General features: G+C 36.7%; 2 protein-coding genes across 3 annotated transcripts in view; one reads left to right on the forward strand and one right to left on the reverse strand.

The window, feature by feature from the left end:
- TPR (translocated promoter region, nuclear basket protein) overlaps window positions 1–9,430 on the reverse strand; it is a 65,428-nt gene extending 55,998 nt beyond the window's left edge. The window contains exons 1-9 of one of the 2 annotated variants that reach the window (XM_044267299.1): window positions 9,159–9,430; window positions 7,446–7,550; window positions 4,979–5,052; window positions 3,295–3,391; window positions 2,057–2,160; window positions 1,532–1,696; window positions 764–856; window positions 278–358; window positions 111–198 (exon numbers count right to left, since the gene is read on the reverse strand). In XM_044267299.1, coding sequence (XP_044123234.1) covers window positions 111–198; window positions 278–358; window positions 764–856; window positions 1,532–1,696; window positions 2,057–2,160; window positions 3,295–3,391; window positions 4,979–5,052; window positions 7,446–7,550; window positions 9,159–9,309 — 958 coding nt within the window. In that variant the 5' untranslated portion in view covers window positions 9,310–9,430. The remainder of the gene's footprint in view (window positions 1–110; window positions 199–277; window positions 359–763; window positions 857–1,531; window positions 1,697–2,056; window positions 2,161–3,294; window positions 3,392–4,978; window positions 5,053–7,445; window positions 7,551–9,158) is intronic. The other variant, XM_044267298.1, reaches the window with a different exon arrangement.
- A 589-nt stretch (window positions 9,431–10,019) lies between these two features.
- ODR4 (odr-4 GPCR localization factor homolog) overlaps window positions 10,020–18,039 on the forward strand; it is a 39,830-nt gene continuing 31,810 nt past the window's right edge. Inside the window, exons 1-3 of the mRNA XM_044267305.1 lie at window positions 10,020–10,228; window positions 12,686–12,806; window positions 15,729–15,866. Of these exons, the coding sequence (XP_044123240.1) occupies window positions 12,708–12,806; window positions 15,729–15,866 (237 nt within the window). The 5' untranslated portion in view covers window positions 10,020–10,228; window positions 12,686–12,707. The remainder of the gene's footprint in view (window positions 10,229–12,685; window positions 12,807–15,728; window positions 15,867–18,039) is intronic.

Genomic DNA, 18,039 nt, shown 5'->3' on the forward strand with positions numbered 1-18,039 from the left:
TTTGTCTCTAATAAGATTAATCTAACTTCTAACAATCTACACAGAAGTAAAAAAAAAAATACCTTTTATCTAAAAACAAAATAATCCTCTCATTATTAAAAATATCTTACCTTCTCCAGCTTCTTTCAAAAGTTTGTGTAGTTCATCTACCGCTCGGGTCAGTTCATTGCTCTTTGCCTCTGAGTCATCAGCAGCACTCTAAAATTTAATCTTAAAAAGTTACTGGACATCCAAAAATGCAATATTAGGACACTAAAATGTGTGGTTGGGCATTTACCTTGTATAGATTAGAGAGCTTTATGTGAGCATTTAATTCATTGTGGAATTTCTCTTCCATACTGGCCTGCTGTTCCTTGGCCTACAAAAAAGACCCAATTATAGCAGACTCATCTGAACTGAATTTAGAATGCTTATCAAAATTTAAGATTAAAAAAATCCAATTTTTAAAGAGAAAAAATTAACATCAGCTTTCAGGATAAAAATGACTTAATGATAAAATATTACTGATATTTTTATCTTAAAATGTAATACTTCAATGATATTAAAGTTAACCATACTTATTTTCAGACAGTACTTTGGATATAGCATGTGCTTGCCATTTCTGAATCTAGATATTTCAGCTTAGCTACAGCACATGAAAGTGTCCTGGCCATCTTATAGGTGCCAGAAAACAGTTCAAAACATGAAATCATTCAAAAAATTATAGCCTCATAAGTGCTTTAACATTTTTATAAAAGAGAAATCGTAAAGTGTTCATCTGCACCTCTTTCAGTTTGGTCAAGAGCTCTTCTACATGTTTTTGAAGATTCTCATTTGATGTTTTCAAGCCATTCATCTGTTCTTCCATTCTTGAAACCTAGAAATGGAAGAGTTGGGTAGAGAGAGAATGTTTAACTAAAATCAGATACAAAGTTTAGCTGCCAAGTGAAAGCAAAATAATGCCCTACACACAAAAATGGGCTTCACATAAAACAGGTATATTTAAGAAAATGAAAAATAATGGCTTATGGAACAGCACATTTGGATTTAGCTAACAAAATTTACCACCACTTCTAAATGTATCTCAATGATACATCAAAAGACCATAGATAGTATCAAAATTCATCAAAGAATATCTTAAAGTATTTATTTAAATGCAACTGGTTCATTTCCTAGGCCAAATGTTTATGAATTATGTCTTCCAAGTTTCTAATATAATACATTTACTTCGGTACACCATGGAGTACTTTTTTTTAAAAAAGATTTTTATTTACTTATTTGAGAGAGAGAGCGTGCATGCGACAGAGAGCGAGTGAGCATGAGCTGGGGAGGGGCAGAGGGAGACAAAGAGGGACAAGCAGACTCCCCTCTAAGCAGTGCAGAGCCTGTCTTGAGGTTGGAACCCCAGGACCCCAAGACCATGACCTGAGCTGAACTAAGATGCTAACTGACTAAGCCACCTAGGCACCCCTCATCATGGAATACATCTGTAATAAGCTGGTACACAAATTTAAGTTTTAACCAAAATGAAAATGCAATTTTACTAACTTACCTCCTCTTTTTTGTTTTCAAGATTACATTTAAGCTCTAATATCTCATTTCCTTTTTCTCTGCCAAGAGCCAGAAGTTCATCAGTTTTAGTTTTTAACTCTGTATTCAGCCATGTATTCTGATTATGTAACAACTCCTTTTCTTGCTCCAAGCGTTTTTCTCGATACTAAAGATAACCAACATTTACAGTTAAAGACAATATACAGCTAGTTAAAAGATTTTGCCAGTAGCTAATGAACACAAGCAGAATCTTAACAGAAATAAATATTTGCATGCATTCTTAAGAGAAAATGGATGGTTAGATAAGAATTATAAGAAACTCAAATATCACGTAAACAAATAGTTCAATTAAAATTGTCTTAACTCTTTCCCTGGCATTAAACAAAAACAAAAACACAGCTTTTAATCACTTTACAGATCACTTGCTTATACTTAAAATTTAATTTAAGTGCATTTTAAGCAAAAATTTACTTTAGGTGAGTTTTAAGCAAAAATTGTATTTTGTGCATTTGGAATTGTTACTTGCTTTAACAGAAACATCAGAAGCTTGAAGTTCATCCAGTTTTAACTGCAGATCACCCTTTGTGGTATTGCTTTCCTTAAGTTTTTCATTTAGACGTTTAAAATCCTCTAGAAAAGTCAGAAAAGAATTTGAAAATAATGACTAATGCTCAGAGGAACCAAACATCGAAGATGCATCTCTACAAATACAAGCATTTAATACAAGGTAAGCAGTTCTCCTTAATTTGCTTTTGTCATACTTAGTTACAAATTTAATTTTAGCAAATGATAAGCCAAATATGTGCACCAAACCCAACATCTAAATTATACTGGTTATTTTATTTTTAAGTGCAGTATCTTAAGCTGAACATACAAATTAACATTAATTTCCCTGATATATACCTATAGATCTATTAAAATTTCATAAATAGCCATTGTTAAGTTAAAAAGCAATAATATATATAAACATCTACTCAAAACAGCCAGAATATTACATGCTTAATTTTTACTATATTCTTACACTGAAGTTTTTATTAAAAAAAAAATTCTTTTAATTTTATCTAACCACTAACTGATCAACATCACCAATGAATATTCTGAAGTAACAACTGAGGTTGAAAAAGTGTAGTTACCTAATTGAATATTACTATATAACAACATAAATAGCTGAAAATTCTATTAATAAAAATATTCAAAAATTTTATAAAAGGAACCAAAGGGAACTTGATTCCATTACACTGCCTAATGGTCAAGTTAACCTTAATATATCAACTACATCATATACTATATACTTTGTATCTATCCTACTTGTATGTATTAGTTAGCTTATATTCCTGCCTAACTCCTTCAGTCCATATTTTTAAATACAAGTATTCCTTTCAGGTTCTTATACATATTGAATGTTTATGGACAAGTTATACCAAAAAGTGTGTCTGAGTTAGCCTCTACAACTGAACACTTAAACTGCTTCCAATTTGATATTATAAATAACAGTGTAGCAAGTATCTTAACATGTAAATCTTGGTCCAAATTACAAGTTCTTAGGTATTTTTCATTTGTGTATATTCATCTAGACACTTCTTTAAAACCTTGATAATGATCTAAAGATAAATGAGTGTGAGACACAGTAGGATATTACATTGAACTATATTCTGCGCTATGACAAACAAATACCAGCAACAGAAATGGACTGGGGATTAATTCCTAGCACTACTAGAAGAGAGAGGAGAGAGTGGAGTCAGAGGCTAAATTACTTCTTCATACCTGTTAAATATTCAAGTTCTTGAGATAGTCTCTCATTGGTTCTAACTAAGTCTCTTTTCTCAGCTTCTAATTCTTCTTTTGTCCTTGTAAACTGGCTCTAGTATATAAAAGAGAATATGTTTAAATTAAAAAACTGTGTTCCAGCACAGAAATGTCACTTTATTTAACATTAGCTGTAGTTTAAGAATGGTTAGTTTTCTTTCTCTTAAAACTTAATACATCAAGAAATTTAAAAATTACCTGTAATCTCAACATTATTTATATTTTACATTTTTAAAAATTATTTTTCATAGGCTTATGGAAAAATTCCACATTTCTATTTGTCACTTGGAAGTGTTCTCATTACTTAAACATGGCTTTGTAGAAAAGACATTAAATTTAATTTTTTGCTGCCATAAAATGCAATTTTAATGGCTAGCACTGTATTTACAGGCTGAATCAAATTATTTTTCAAGAAAGAGACTTAGAAATGGAATTATTTAATTCCATTTAAGTTATTTAATATATTTGTATATAAAATATATAATTATATTATTATTTAATATATTTTCTCAAACTGCTTTGCAGCAAGACAATGGCAATCAATATGCTTTGATTCATAAGTGCCAATCTCAAGCCACTCATGCCAGAACTGAAGATCATTCTTAAAAAAGGACAAGAAAGAAATCAGTGTTAACATGGGGAGATGAAAAATAATTACCTTATTGTTTTATCTGCTTTTTCTGATCACAACTGAAGCAGAGCAACATTTCATATTGCCACTGACCATTTGTGCAGCTTCCTATTTTTTTTTAATTCCTTTGCCCATTTCCCCCTTGAATGATTTCTCTTAAGAGTATGAAAGCAGCCATATAGTAAGGATCCAAATAGTCATATTTAAATTGAAAAAATACTTTCAGTGGTTTACTTGTGTTTTATTTTTATGCAGAGAATTTTAAATTTCTATTGGATTAAGTTTACTACTTTCCCCTTATAAGTATGATTAATACATCAAGTACCTTTAATCTCAAATCAAATACAAGTTTTTGTTTTGTTTTTCCAAACACAAATTTCTAAAAAGCAATGGCAAGAGTCTGAAGTTCTATTTACAGAATCACTGGTATGATCACTTCATTAAACCAATGGGTGAACAATCCTTGTGATCACATCCAGTATGTTACCACTACTCTGAGGAAATGATTTTCAATATGGATTTATCCATATACCCAAATGAATCACAATAACTGAAATAATGCCTGAGCAACATTAAGTATTAAATACAACACAAGTATTAAATTAAATAAACAACATTAAGTATTAAATTAAATATCTAAAAGAAAGGAAGGATAACAGGTAGGTTAAGTGGGTGAGTTGGAGGACAAATAAATCTATGAATATCTCTCCTACTTACAGTTCTGTGGCACTTCACTTACAATGTCAATTTTTTAAAAAATCACCACCTTAACAGCTATAGCGCTTAAACAAAATTTTTTTTTATATTAAGTACCAACATATTCTGATGAGTAAAAGAAATACCTAATCAATAAACATATAAAGGTCCAATTAAGGAATTTATATATATGCATTTCGGGTAGTAGTTTCTCCTAATAGAACATGTTTCACCATCCCATTGAGTAACACAAAACAGAATACTTCCTCAAGTATCATGTTTATAGTTAGCTTTATTCATAGGAATAACTTTTACCTGAATGGCAATATTGCGATCCTGAGCAACTTCAAGTTCTTTATTTTTCTCAGTTAGTGCCTTCAGTTGATTGTCTGTATAAAAGGAATTTTATGAATATATACACAGAAACTTACAAACTACAATGACAGTTTTCATCCAATTGCCACCCATATACATGTTTTAAAATGAAGAAGCTGAGTCTCAGAAAGGCTGAGTTATAGAACACAGTATCACAGTATTTCAAATTCATGACTATGCCAAATTTAATCCTAAACCAAAATTTGTATATTTTTAAAAAAGATTTTATTTATTTGAGAGAGAGAGAGAGAGCACGCGTGCAGAAGCAGTGGGAGCAGCAGAAGGGGAGGGAGAAGCCGGCTCTCTGATGAGCAGGGAGTTCATGCAGGGCTCAATTCAGGACCCTGGGATCATGGCCTGACCTGAAGGCAGACACTAACCAACTGAGCCACCCAGGTGCCCCTCTTATTTATTTATTTTTTTTTTAGCATCATGTCCAGTGTGGACCCCAACACAGGGATCAAACTCAAGACCCTGAGATCTAGACCAGAGCTGAAACCAACAGCCAGATGCCCAACCGACTGAGCCACCCAGGTGCCCCAAGACCAGATTTTTAAATAAGCTATTCCTGTGTCCAAAATCGTATTTGTGATCATTCGAACCAACATTTATAGGAAAAAACATATACAATTATCATTTCAATAATTTTTCAATGATTCCTCTAAGTCAATCATAAAAATGAATAATATTTGCAAATCAGAAGAGTAAAAACAAAACCAAGATCAACAGACTAAATTTAAACTATATAAAATGTATACAAAGTAAATAACAACAACGGATAATTTGATTCAGCTTGTTTATCGCTCTAAAAAGAGCCTTCAACGTGGAGGAAAAAAATGATGCTTGAAACTGAACTATCAATCCCAACAATCTCCACTTATAATGGTCTACCTCCCCTTGACGGTTTTTCTTCTAAATGCATGCAGATAACTAGGAAAAATAGACTTTCTGAAACACATCTATGTTATGTTCTGGCAATTTAATAAGTAAATACGTTATTACTACTTCCAATCTTTAGTTCTATTTAAATGACTGGCTTATCATAGGGGAAAACCCTGCTAAATTAGTCTGAATTTTCTATTCTGCATTAATATTATTTACTGTTTTCCAAACTTATAGATCTGGGATGATAAACTGAAAAAACATGAACATAACTGTATACCCTAGAAAGGCATACTTTAGATATGTGTCTAGGTTTATCCTTATCTTCTCCTCCTCCTCCCTCTTCCATACTGCATAAAAGAAGCTTTAATCATGGTAATTTTCCTGAAATTCTTTTAGCACCTCAGCTCTACAGACCTAGTTATTATGCCAAGGCAGAACTAGATACAGATAATGAACCAGATCTAGCTACTTGATAAATTACTTATGCCCTCATTACCTATGTATATATATCATTATACATATATTTTAAAAATTAAGCGCTTCAAAATTAGCTGGAAAAAAATTATGACCTAAATAGTTGATGGGCACAGACCTGGTTAAGAAAAAAGGCTGAAATATTAACCATTCTTTTATTAGTTTCCTATGTTCCCGATCAAATGAAAAATCCAGCTACATCTAATAACAAATATTATGCCCCCACTCTATAAAGATCTTTTCTGACATTTGCTTTCTCCCATCATAAGCAAAGCAGTAATACACATCATTTTCCCGAGAAATGCCAGGACCTTTAAATGAGATCTTGTGTATCTTCTAGAGCTTAATGATATAAGAAACTTATTACAAAGGAAATTACATAGGGCACCTGAGCAGAACAGTCTGTTAAGCATGTGACTTTTGTTTTCAGCTCAGGTCATGATCTCAGGGGGGTGATACTGAGCCTCATGTGGGGGTCCACGCTCAGCTCGGCTAACAATTCTCTCCCCGGCCCCTTGTACTTTCTCTAAAAATAAATAAATCTTAAAAAAAAAAAGGAAATTACTCATCTTTCCCAAGAAACAGGTTTTAAAGAGGAAATACCCTGGAATTCATAGATACTTATTTCTAACATAAATTAATAGGCTTTAATCTTCAACAAATTAAAAATAATTCTCTCCTTAATTACATTTTCAGTTGCATAATGCATTATGACTTTTAAAAATGCTTTCAAACAACTCTCATTTTATCTGTACAGTTATGTAAGCAGATGGACAGGTGGTTCTAGCCATTTTGTATGTCATGATTTACATATGACAAGAGCTTTTATAGCAGTCAGAATTAGAACCCAGGTCTCCTGACCATTAATTAAACCATATGTTCTTCATAAAGTCTTTACCATCAAGTGAAAACTCCAAATACCACTATAAATGAAAACAACAACAATCAGTATTTTCATAAACAGTAAATCAATGTTTCCAAAGCATAGAAAAAAGTGCCTAAAGAGCTCCATACTACAAAAATAAAATAAGGATGTAAAAATACTTACTGAGCTTCTCTAGGTCAAGCCTCAAGCTTTGACACTCTCGGGTTTCATTCACAAGTCTCTCCTGACTGTGGGACAGCCTCTTCTCTATCTCAAAGTACTGTTGTTCTTCAGAAGCAGAGAAAAAAATAAAATCAAACACACATATGCACACAGTCAATATGCTACTTATTTTTTAACGATGCTGATTTTAGTATTTAAGACACAGTATTTGAATTGCACTCCAAATAATAAGAGAATTTGAGTAAAGATAAATAAGAGCACTGAAAGAACTTTAAGCTGACTTGCATGAACATAACAAAAGAAAATAAGACCTACAGGGGGTTTTCCAACTTCTGCGTCTGTTCCACAAGACTGAAATTCTTCAAGGTAGGCAATATGTCTTAGTACTTATCTCTGTATTTTCCCCAAATATCAGTAGACATTTTAGCATAAAGCACACACACATACAAAACAAAAACAAAAACAAAAACCTTATTAAATGGAGAAAAAAAAAGAAACACTGCTTTGTTTTAAAAGGTTCTGTTGAGGGTGGTTGGGTTATGGACATTGGGGAAGGCATGTGCTATGGTGGGTGGTGCAAAGTGTGTAAGCCTGGCAATTCACAGGCATGTGCCCCTGGGGCTAATAATACATTATATGTTACTAAAAAATTAAAAATTTGAAAAAAAAATGGGGGAAAAAAAAGGTTCTGTTGAAAGACTCAAATACCCAAAAACATAAAATAATTAACCTTATGTAAAAAATGAGTTAACTCTACAGGGGAAGGACTGAGTGTGTCCTGTTCAGCACAGTATCAAGCACAAAGACGACAATCAATATTTACGTGTAAGTTAATGAACAGACGCGTTGTATCATCAGTGTTGGGATTCAGAGAATTACTTTTTGACACCCATTCCGCTTGATCATTACATTTTGGAAGTGATAATGTATTCAGAATTTTCAATCAGTTTAGCAAAAACAGCAACATACCCCCCCACACCCCCAGGTGAACCAGGACAAATAACAGTTTGTATTTCACTAACGGCGGTTCGCATGATCTTAATCTTTCTTACCGGATATTCAAGTTACTATTGTCGGTAACTTTCTTATTTGAGGGTCTACTATAAGTACCTATCCACGGGTCTTTAAACCCCAACTTTTAGAGAAAAATCCGATGGATCAACCTCATTTACGTTCGCTGTGTTTCCAATGCCTAAGACAGGCGCCTACTCTTTTATCCGACCATCTAGTTCGTCACCTCAGCAGCGCGCAGGACTGGAAAACAGAACTAAGTGCGCGAAGCAGTCAATTAGACAAACACCTCTGAAGGCAAGTGTGCAGAAAAGCGAGCGGGAATCACCCGCAAGGCAACATCAAGACAGGGTACTCCAGGTGTAGAGACAGGCGCCGCAGCCTCTCGCTAGCCCGGAGTAAACCCACCCAGATCTTCACAGTTTCTACGTGCCGAACCCTAAGGGTCCCTCAGTAAGACCACAGTAATGACGGAGAAAACGGAACGAAGTGTAAATTCCGTTTAAAACAAACAAAAAGGCGCCTTCTTCTCAAACTGTGAGAGGAGGTACAAGAAGGCCTCGGGGCGGTCTAAGGCGCCGGGGAAGCGATGCCACCGGGGAAGCCGTAGGCAGAGAGCCAGCTCGCAAGGGGAGAAGACCAGCCACAGCCAAGGAGTCGGGCCCAGCCAGCATCAAGAGCGGGAAGAGCGTCGCCACTTACCACTCTCCACCTTAAATTTCTCGTGCCGCCCCTTCAGGCCATCGATCTCGGATTGCTGGTCAGCGAGGAACTTCTCCAGTTTGTTCTGGACGGACTTAGGCAGCTTGTTCAGCTCTGTGCGCTCCAGGACTTGCTGCAACACAGCCGCCATGTCGATCGGGCCGGAGGCCGCGGGGCCAGCCGCCGGCGCAGCAGAAACAGACAAGAAAGGCGAAGACCAAGAAGACCCAGAAGCCTGGGCGGCCGCCTCCGCCACCTCGCTCCGTGGCTCGCGTGCGCCTGCCCGCCGGAGGCTCCCGCGGCGGGACCCTGGGAAATCGAGTCCAGCCTTAGCGCCGGCACCAAACGCGCCCGCGCCCGAAATGCGCGCGCAGCAGCCGGAAGCGGGGCACCCTGGGAAACCGAGTTCAGCCGCGGCCTCTGACCCAGTCTGATTTCCGGTTCCCCAGTCCACCCGCCTCAAGCCGCGCGGGCCTGCGGGAAACGTAGTGTTTTTCTCAACCCCTTCCGTGAGCCTGATTGCGCACCGCCCATTCAGCTCCCTTTTTTTTTCTCCCCGCCCCCCACGGTCTCCTCCCCCGGCAGCATGACCACTATCCGCGAGGTGGCGCCACAGAGTTCTCGTCAACTCAAGTCCCTGCCGGAAAAGCAAGGCGGCCTTACCGTCAAAGCTCCGGGATGCCATGGGTCGTCCTCTTTGGCGGCTTCTAGACACTGAACCACTAGAGGGCATCGGTCTGGGAGGGACTGGACGGCAGTCGCCGGGCTACCGCCACGCTCTCAATGGCGCCCGGAAGGGGGCGGGGTGGCGACCGCAGTCGCTTTGGCTGAGGTACTGCGGTGAAGGAAGGGGGGCTGCGTGCGTCATCAGACGGCGCCACCCGACTCCAGAGACCCTGGGTTTCAAGTGGGAAGTGAGGTGTGGGAAGTTTGTCGCTTTCTGATGAATTCATTGGCCGTGGAATTTGGACCCGAGAGGAATCTGGCTTGTACTTGCCCCTTAAGTCCCCTTCTGAGAAGGACTGACAGTTCGACAGATTTGTCTGTCACGCGGCACATTCTGAGCGCAGGTGAGTCAGCCTTCGGGTTAAGACGCGTCTGTGAGGGTTGAGTGTGTGCGCTCGGGCTCAGGAGGAAGAAAAGGAACCGAGTGTAGGAAACATAGGGGCAGAGCCTCGGGTACCACATTCAAGCCCAGTTATGACAGAACTTACTTTAAGACGGCGGAGTTAGATGATGCCTTTGGTGTGTGGCGGGGCGGGTGACAGCGAACCCACAGGAATTGACGGATCCTGGTTAATTTTTCAGGGGGAGGATTTAAAGTAATGCAGGAGGGCCTTGTAGCCTTTGTTTTTATGTTTTAAGGTAATACTGTAGAAAGGGCTACCATATGCTTCTATTTTCAAGATGGAGTAACCGTTATAACAAAAGTTTTAAAACACATTCTTAAAAACCGCTTATCACCTTGCCTCCGTCGTGGAACTGCTTGTGTCCATTTGGGGATTCTGTGACTTCTGTGCTGAATCTGTAGATTATTTCATGTTTAATTACTCTTCCGAAAGAATTCTTAACTTCTTCAGTGAAAATAAAACAGTTCCCAATTCATTCCCCGTCCCCCCACTCAGTTCCCACAGTAGCAGCCCTTTTGTGAGTATTATTAAGGACAAGTTGATTTCCCCCCCAAATATTTTATATACGCACTTTAATTAAGGTTGCTGGTATGCGTAGTACTGCACTATGCCCTTGGCTCACGATTAGTGATCTGCTATTTGGAAAATGCAGATATCCTCTACTGGGAATCAACAGTCCTAAACCTAGATAGATTTTCAGACTTGCCTGATTCAAAATCTTTATTTTGTAGACGAGAAAACCAGAGTACAAAGAGATTGAATTGTCTCAAGTCGCAATGCTTGGACAACTTGCACACCTTATGTTGTCACACAATGCTTTAGGATAAATTGAACTATTTTAGGCAAGATCTGTGTTTTTAGTAGTGCCCTTTGTAAAGTATCGTTGACTATATTTTAAAGTTTTGAAGAAGCATTAAAGTAGTATGATTACTGGGTGACACCTTGGAAAAATAAGATTGGGAAGTTACATATAACTTTGGAGTCACTGTCACTGCTTTTTCTCTCAAAAATTATTAAGGCAGAAGGAAAAGGAGTGGAATAGTGTGACGGAGAAGAGGGAAGTTTAATATGTTAAGGCACTATTAAAAGTGGAAAACTTTTAAATTTATAGCAGCATTAATGATTTAGATAGGCAGTTCTAGACTAGTCTAAAAATAACTCTTGTGAAACCAAATTTACTTGCAGTTGTTGGAAAAGAGCTGGGAAGAAATTGAATGCACTTTGAGACAAAACTGAACATGCTCTTTGAAAAAACAACATCCAGTAGGCAATTTCAGACTGGAACCAGTTCTCTGGGCTTTACTTTTAGAGTAATGCAAAATCATTGTGATTGGAGGTTTACTTAACTGGTGGCGGATACACCACCCTACCTCATCTGCAATTGCCTTGACTTTGTTGTACTAAATAAGACTGAAACTTTTTGCACAATTGAAATGACTATTTTTTCTATTCAAAATGCTGCAACTGCTGTTTACAAACTGGAGAGAGAGAACAAGCACAGGAGTGCAGAACAGGACCACCCTTTGTAAAGGTTTAACTGAGAGACTGGGTATGATTCCTCAGCATGAACATAGTATTTAAAGGCATGGATTCTAGGGCGAGACTGCCTGAGTTTATAAATCCCACCTGAGTTTAAGTCCCACCTTTGCCAGTTACCAGCTTTGTTGCTTAGCAAGTTACATTGCTTTTCTTCCTTTTGGTTTTTTCATCTATAAAACAGGATTTATAATAATAGTACCTACCTCCTGGAGTTTTTGTGAACATTACAGATGTTACCATATATAAAGTACTTAGAAAAAACTCTGTAAATGTTCATTATTATTGCACTGCTGCTTATTGAATTCCATAATTCTAATTATGCTGTGAGTTACTCAAGGCCATAGGTCAAGTATTATTCATCTTTGTGCCGTCCCACTTGCCACAATTTCTAGCACACAGTAATTCTTCATAGTATGCTTATTGAGTCTCCAGGAATTTGGTCTCTCCCTGCTCAGAGCAGTTCAGAAATTGTCCTCTTTCTTGTTTTAGAAATGATTACAATAAGGCTCAGGAATAGACTATCAAAAATGATACAACTAAGGAGTAGTAAATAAATTAGGTGTGTTGACTAGTAGGTTAGCATTCTCTCCCTTTATCTTAGATAATGGTAGTGAGTTTTATCTTTTATGGCAACTCTAGTTGATTGGTAGTCATTCCCAGCAGCACTGTGTTGAGAATTCTGAAGCTACATTTGAACTTTGCAGGAAGAATACCTTACCTAACAAGCAATCTCTGCAAGGCATGGGATAGTAATCAGGATGGTACTACTACTTCTGTTGCTATATAACCCCCATGACAAAAACATTGCAAATTATATTTTTACCTAAAAATGGCATGTATCTTTTTCTTGTAATTTAGGAGATTGAATTAGTTCCCGATAATGGGAAGAACCTACATTGTAGAAGAGACTGTTGGCCAGTATCTTTCAAACATAAATCTTCAAGGAAAGGCTTTTGTCTCAGGTCTTTTAATTGGACAGGTATGTATCTTTTAGTGCATTTATTGATAAAAATGTGCTATTTAACCATAAGCTCAAGGTTAGGGAATGGAGGAACGGAATGTAGAAGAACTTAAAATGGTCTTTGAGGAAAAATGTGGAGACAAACCAAGCCCAGGTTTGCTTAAGTCAGAACACATTGCCTTTTGACAATGTAAACATAACTTATAGTGTAGAAACTCCAAAATTAGAATTTCACTGGTCAAATTATGCATATTTTATTGTCTTTCCAAGGGTTTTGTACTTTCTTCTAATCTTTATTAATTCCTGGTTGTCTAATTTTTTCAAAAGTAGTTTTTGACAACTTTATTCCCATTGTTTTATCTCAGTCTTTTTTTTTTTTTAAGATTTTGTTTATTTATTTGACAGAGAGAGATCACAGTAGGCAGAGAGGAAGGCAGAGAGAGGGGAAGGGAAGCAGGCCCCCTGCTGAGCAGAGAGCCCAATGCGGGACTCGATCCCAGGACCCTGAGATCATGACCTGAGCCGCAGGCAGCGGCTTAACCCACTGAGCCACCCAGGCGCCCCTGTTTTATCTCAGTCTTGTGGCAATTAGTGGTCATGTCTTTTGTTACATGCTATGGTAATCACTGATCTTACTGAATTTTTTTTTTTTTTTTTAAAGATTTTATTTATTTATTTGACATAGAGAGACAGTGAGAGAGAGCATGAGCGAGGAGAAGGTCAGAGGGAGAAGCAGACTCCCCGTGGAGCTGGGAGCCTGATGCGGGACTCGATCCCAGGACTCCGGGATCATGACCTGAGCCGAAGGCAGTCGTCCAACCAACTGAGCCACCCAGGCGTCCCCTTACTGAATTTTTTTTAATGTTGATTCAGTGGAGAGAGGACAAGGGAATAGAAATTTGCAAATAAAACAAATGTTATTTCCCTTTCTTTTGGAATTAATCCTTAAAAATCAATACAAAATGGAGCAAAGATTTGGGCAGTTACTTTAAAAAGCATAAGCACCTGCTGATTTATTACAATTGAAGACAAATGTAATCAGCAGGGACGATAGGTTAGCAGTAGAAAGCAGTAAAAAAAGGAGAGTCATGGACAAACTGGCTACGCCACCTAAACACTATTTAGGGAAGAGTACACTGTGGCCCAAGGATTTGATTTTGATACCTAGTAGCAAAAATAGTTCTATTGTGACAGTGTTCTTTCTGGATATTTTATCATAATGCCTTACAACCTTCAAATTGCGTAATTAGCTTCTCTTGTTCCGATTCTACCCAGATTTTGAAGCTACTTCCTCCTATAATTTGAAGCCACACGTTATCTGCTTATAAAGAATGTACTATCAAGAAGAGTCCTGTGTATACCCTTCATGGTATTCTTATTTTCAGCATCATTCTGAATGAGCTTAGTTAATGTCATTCTAGCCCTGAGAGACCAGGTCATTCTCAGGGTTTTCACAAATGTGATTTCTTAACTTGTAAGACTAACTATATACCCTGTCCTGTTCACCCAGGTAACACTACACTATGAGGCCTCTCCTTAGCCAAACTACCCCTCTTGGTAATAATCTGAACTACTTTTTTTAAAAAGATTTAATTTATTTATTAGAGAGAGAGAGACAGAGCATAAGCAGGGGGAGGGGCAGAGGGAAAGGGAGAAGCAGACACCCCACTGAGGAAGTAGCCCAACACTGGCCTTGATCCCAGGATCCCTGAGATCATGACCTGAGCCAAAGGCAGCCGCCCAACTGACTGAGCCATGTAGGCTCCCTGAACTACTTTTTGATTGAGGTTACTTGCATCCAATATGGGGTTCTTTTTGTTAGCAACTTTATTTAAGGTTTTATATTTACCTTTATTTGAAAAAGTTTAAGGGAATAAGAGTCTCAGAGAAAGGCATCTTCAGTAAAGATAAAAGATCAGAGAGAAATACCCTCTTCCAAACTTGTCTTACTTACATGGGCTGTTTCTGGAAATTGGCAAAACTACCATCTTATAAACAAGTCTCCCACAATTTAGGGTTTTCCTTCCATGATTTCCTTATTCTGCCTTTTCATCCCTTCCAGTACGTTTCTTCTTCTTTATTCCAGGGTTCATTGCTTTTTTCTTCTTTTCCTCAAGCTTGCCTGTTTCCTGCTCTCTGGGTCTTTTTCTTTTTCTTTTTAAAGTCATGCTTGCTTAATCAGCACCTGCCTTTTCTTGTGTGCATTTGAATGTAACTTTCTGGAAATAACTTTTGTAGAAATAATTTCTCTTCCTTTATTTTCTATTCCAGGGTGACACACAGGTGCCAATTTCAGGTCATGTATGAGAATGACCCCACAATAACTGGTTTTATCTGCCTTATTTTTACTTTTTCTTTACAGCAAACTCTCACTGTAGTGAGACTGAGCCATTAAAAGTTCCCTGTTTATCTTCAGATGTCCCACCTTTGGTTACCATTTAAGTGCTATTAAAACTGAGGAACATTAATCTGATATCACTTCAATTATATATCCCACATCCCCATTGCTTTTCTGTGGACACACATATACAAGTTCCCTACTACCATTGTTTCAAAGGAAGTAAGAAACACAAGGTCTATTGTTGCTTTATTTTACTGAGTTTTTATATGTGCTGAACGATTCAATCTGTTCAGATTATCTAGAAAATAAATATAACTAAAAATTGATCAAATATATTTTAGTTACAGTACATTGACTCATCCAGTAAGCTATTTATAAGGACCATTATATGATTCATATTGAAGATACCCAAACAAATATGGAGGTGATATTAAGTATATAAATAAATGATGTGTGAGGAAAACGATTTGGTTTCCTTATAGATTCCATTATAATATAAGTATTAATAATATAAGCATGCTATGTTTTTGCATGTCACAAGAACTTTATATTCTTCAATCAGATGTCACTCTAATAAGCTTTTCTGATTTGTTTTTAAGTGTTCTTCACAAAAGGATTATATCATTCTTGCCACTAGAACGCCACCCAAAGAGGAACAAAATGAGAACCTCAGACATCAACAAAAAGCTAAGTTGGATAACTTGGATGAAGAATGGGCCACAGAACATGCCAACCAGGTTACCATATTTGTCTTTTCATATAGTTAAGTTGTGCTTATTGACCAACAAAACAAAAGCACTTCATCCTCAGGTTACTAGAATAGGACCTCAGAGTACTCATTTTAAATTTCAAAACTTACATAGTATATCAGTGATAGAAGAATTTTTCTGTTCTGTTCTGTTTTGTCCATGATTATATTTTTCATTTGCTGACTACTTGTGTCTAATTTTAAAAAGCATTTTTTTACTTGAGGTTAAATAACCCACTCAAGATTACATAATAAGTGATGGAAATGGGATTTGAACCCAGGCAGTCTGATTTGAAAGCCTTTGATTTTATATGCTATGCTTTTCGATTGTTAATCTTTATGCTTTTTAATGTTTAAAAACCTTTATGTTTTTTAATCTCTTTTTGTTATTGGTCCTTTAGCTTATTTCCAAGTGTTCTTTAAAATAATACTTGTTATTGATGATAAAGTTACTGGTCAGATTATTTCAAATACTTAACATAGGTACTGAGAGAATAAAATGATGGTTTGGTTAGGTTCTTTTTAATGTCCTTAGAATGTATGTTGTAACCAAAGTGAAAGACATTACCACAAGAGAAATGGGGAAACAGTAGGAAAGTGCTATAAGAATATAGGATGCTGAATAATTAAATACCTGCCAATGGCTGGAATCAAAAGGCTTCACAGAAGTTTCTGAACATGTAAGGTGAATAGGACTGTCAGTAGAAATCAGAGAACACATTGAAAACGCAAAGGACAGTATGAATAAATGACCCAAAGTTATGAAAGTTCAGGGAAGGAGTTGGGGCAGAGCAAGCAATTGGGTATAATTGAAATACAGGTATGTAAAAGAATGTATTTAGACAGAAGGCTGGAAGGGGCCAGTTTATAGATGGTTTTAGAGTGCCATCCTAAGAAGTGAGGAATTTCTTTGATAGATAGTAGCTCTGTGGTAGGCTCTCAGAGCTCCCTATCTTGAGAAGCAATTAATATGATTGATCAGTAATTGAGAAAATAATTTCAATATCTTGATATAATGTAAATGTAAGGTAGAGTGACTGAACATCATTTACTGTAATAGTTCAAAAAAAGATGATGTGAGCCCATACTAGACTTAGTTTCACAAGGATAGGTCATATCTGTTTTGTTTATGACTATATCCTTAGTGCCACACATACTATTTCCATGGGTTACATGAACTCCAAAATTGAATAAATGAATGCATGAATTAACTAATGCAGTGAGCTAGAATTTCATTGCCAAAACACTGTAGTCACAGAGCTAGTAGTAAGATGATTTAGGGACCAAGTAGACTGGGAATGAGGAGTATTTGAGAAAGTAGCTAAAGATGACAGTTTTCTAACCTGGATGTCTAGGAAGATGGTATTGGCCTTCTCATAGGAGGAAACAGATTTGGGAGTGGGTTAGAGGGAATGCTGAGTAAATACACTTAAAAGTAGTCATTGAATGGATTATGTCAATTAATAGGATATGTGAGAGTATGGTAAAAGTAATCATTTCCATCTCCCATCAACTTTAAATTTTTCAGAGAGACACATGTTTATCTGTAGGTGTGTATGTGTTTGTGATGGGGGTTGGTGTGTAGTAAAAGAATCTAAGAAATTTTTAATATCACCTTCTAATGAAAATATTAAATATTTTAAAATTAAATTCCCAATGGTTTCTAAATAATTTTGACTCTGGTTTTTTCTTTCTCATAAAATTACATACTTATACAAATGTATATAGCATATATACACACATATGTATAGAGAGATGTATGTCATATCTGTACGCATACAAAGAAAATTTTTATAACAAAATAGGTTGACTTTTTTGCCTCTAGAAAGAAATGGCTACTTTTATGTGTTGGTGATTTTGAAAATATGCATATTTCCATGCTAAATATGGAAACTTTGTTCTTTATTTGTATGTCAAGCTTTGCTTTATACATGCTACTATTATGAATAGAATTAATGAAATCAAAGGGAAACACAAGGAGACACAATGTCAATATATTCAGGTATAGACTATGGTATCTAAGAAGATTTAACTTTCTGATCAGTTTTGTGTGTGTTTGTGCTATGTGTGCACACAAAAAGCACTTTATCTCTGAGTTTAGATGGTAGAAAGAGGTTAATGTGTTATTAGGAACTAGCCACAGTCACTTGAAGAGAAATAAC

The sequence above is a fragment of the Neovison vison genome, chromosome 10 (assembly GCF_020171115.1).
Source record: "Neovison vison isolate M4711 chromosome 10, ASM_NN_V1, whole genome shotgun sequence".
In the NCBI taxonomy this organism is placed as follows: domain Eukaryota; kingdom Metazoa; phylum Chordata; class Mammalia; order Carnivora; family Mustelidae; genus Neogale; species Neogale vison.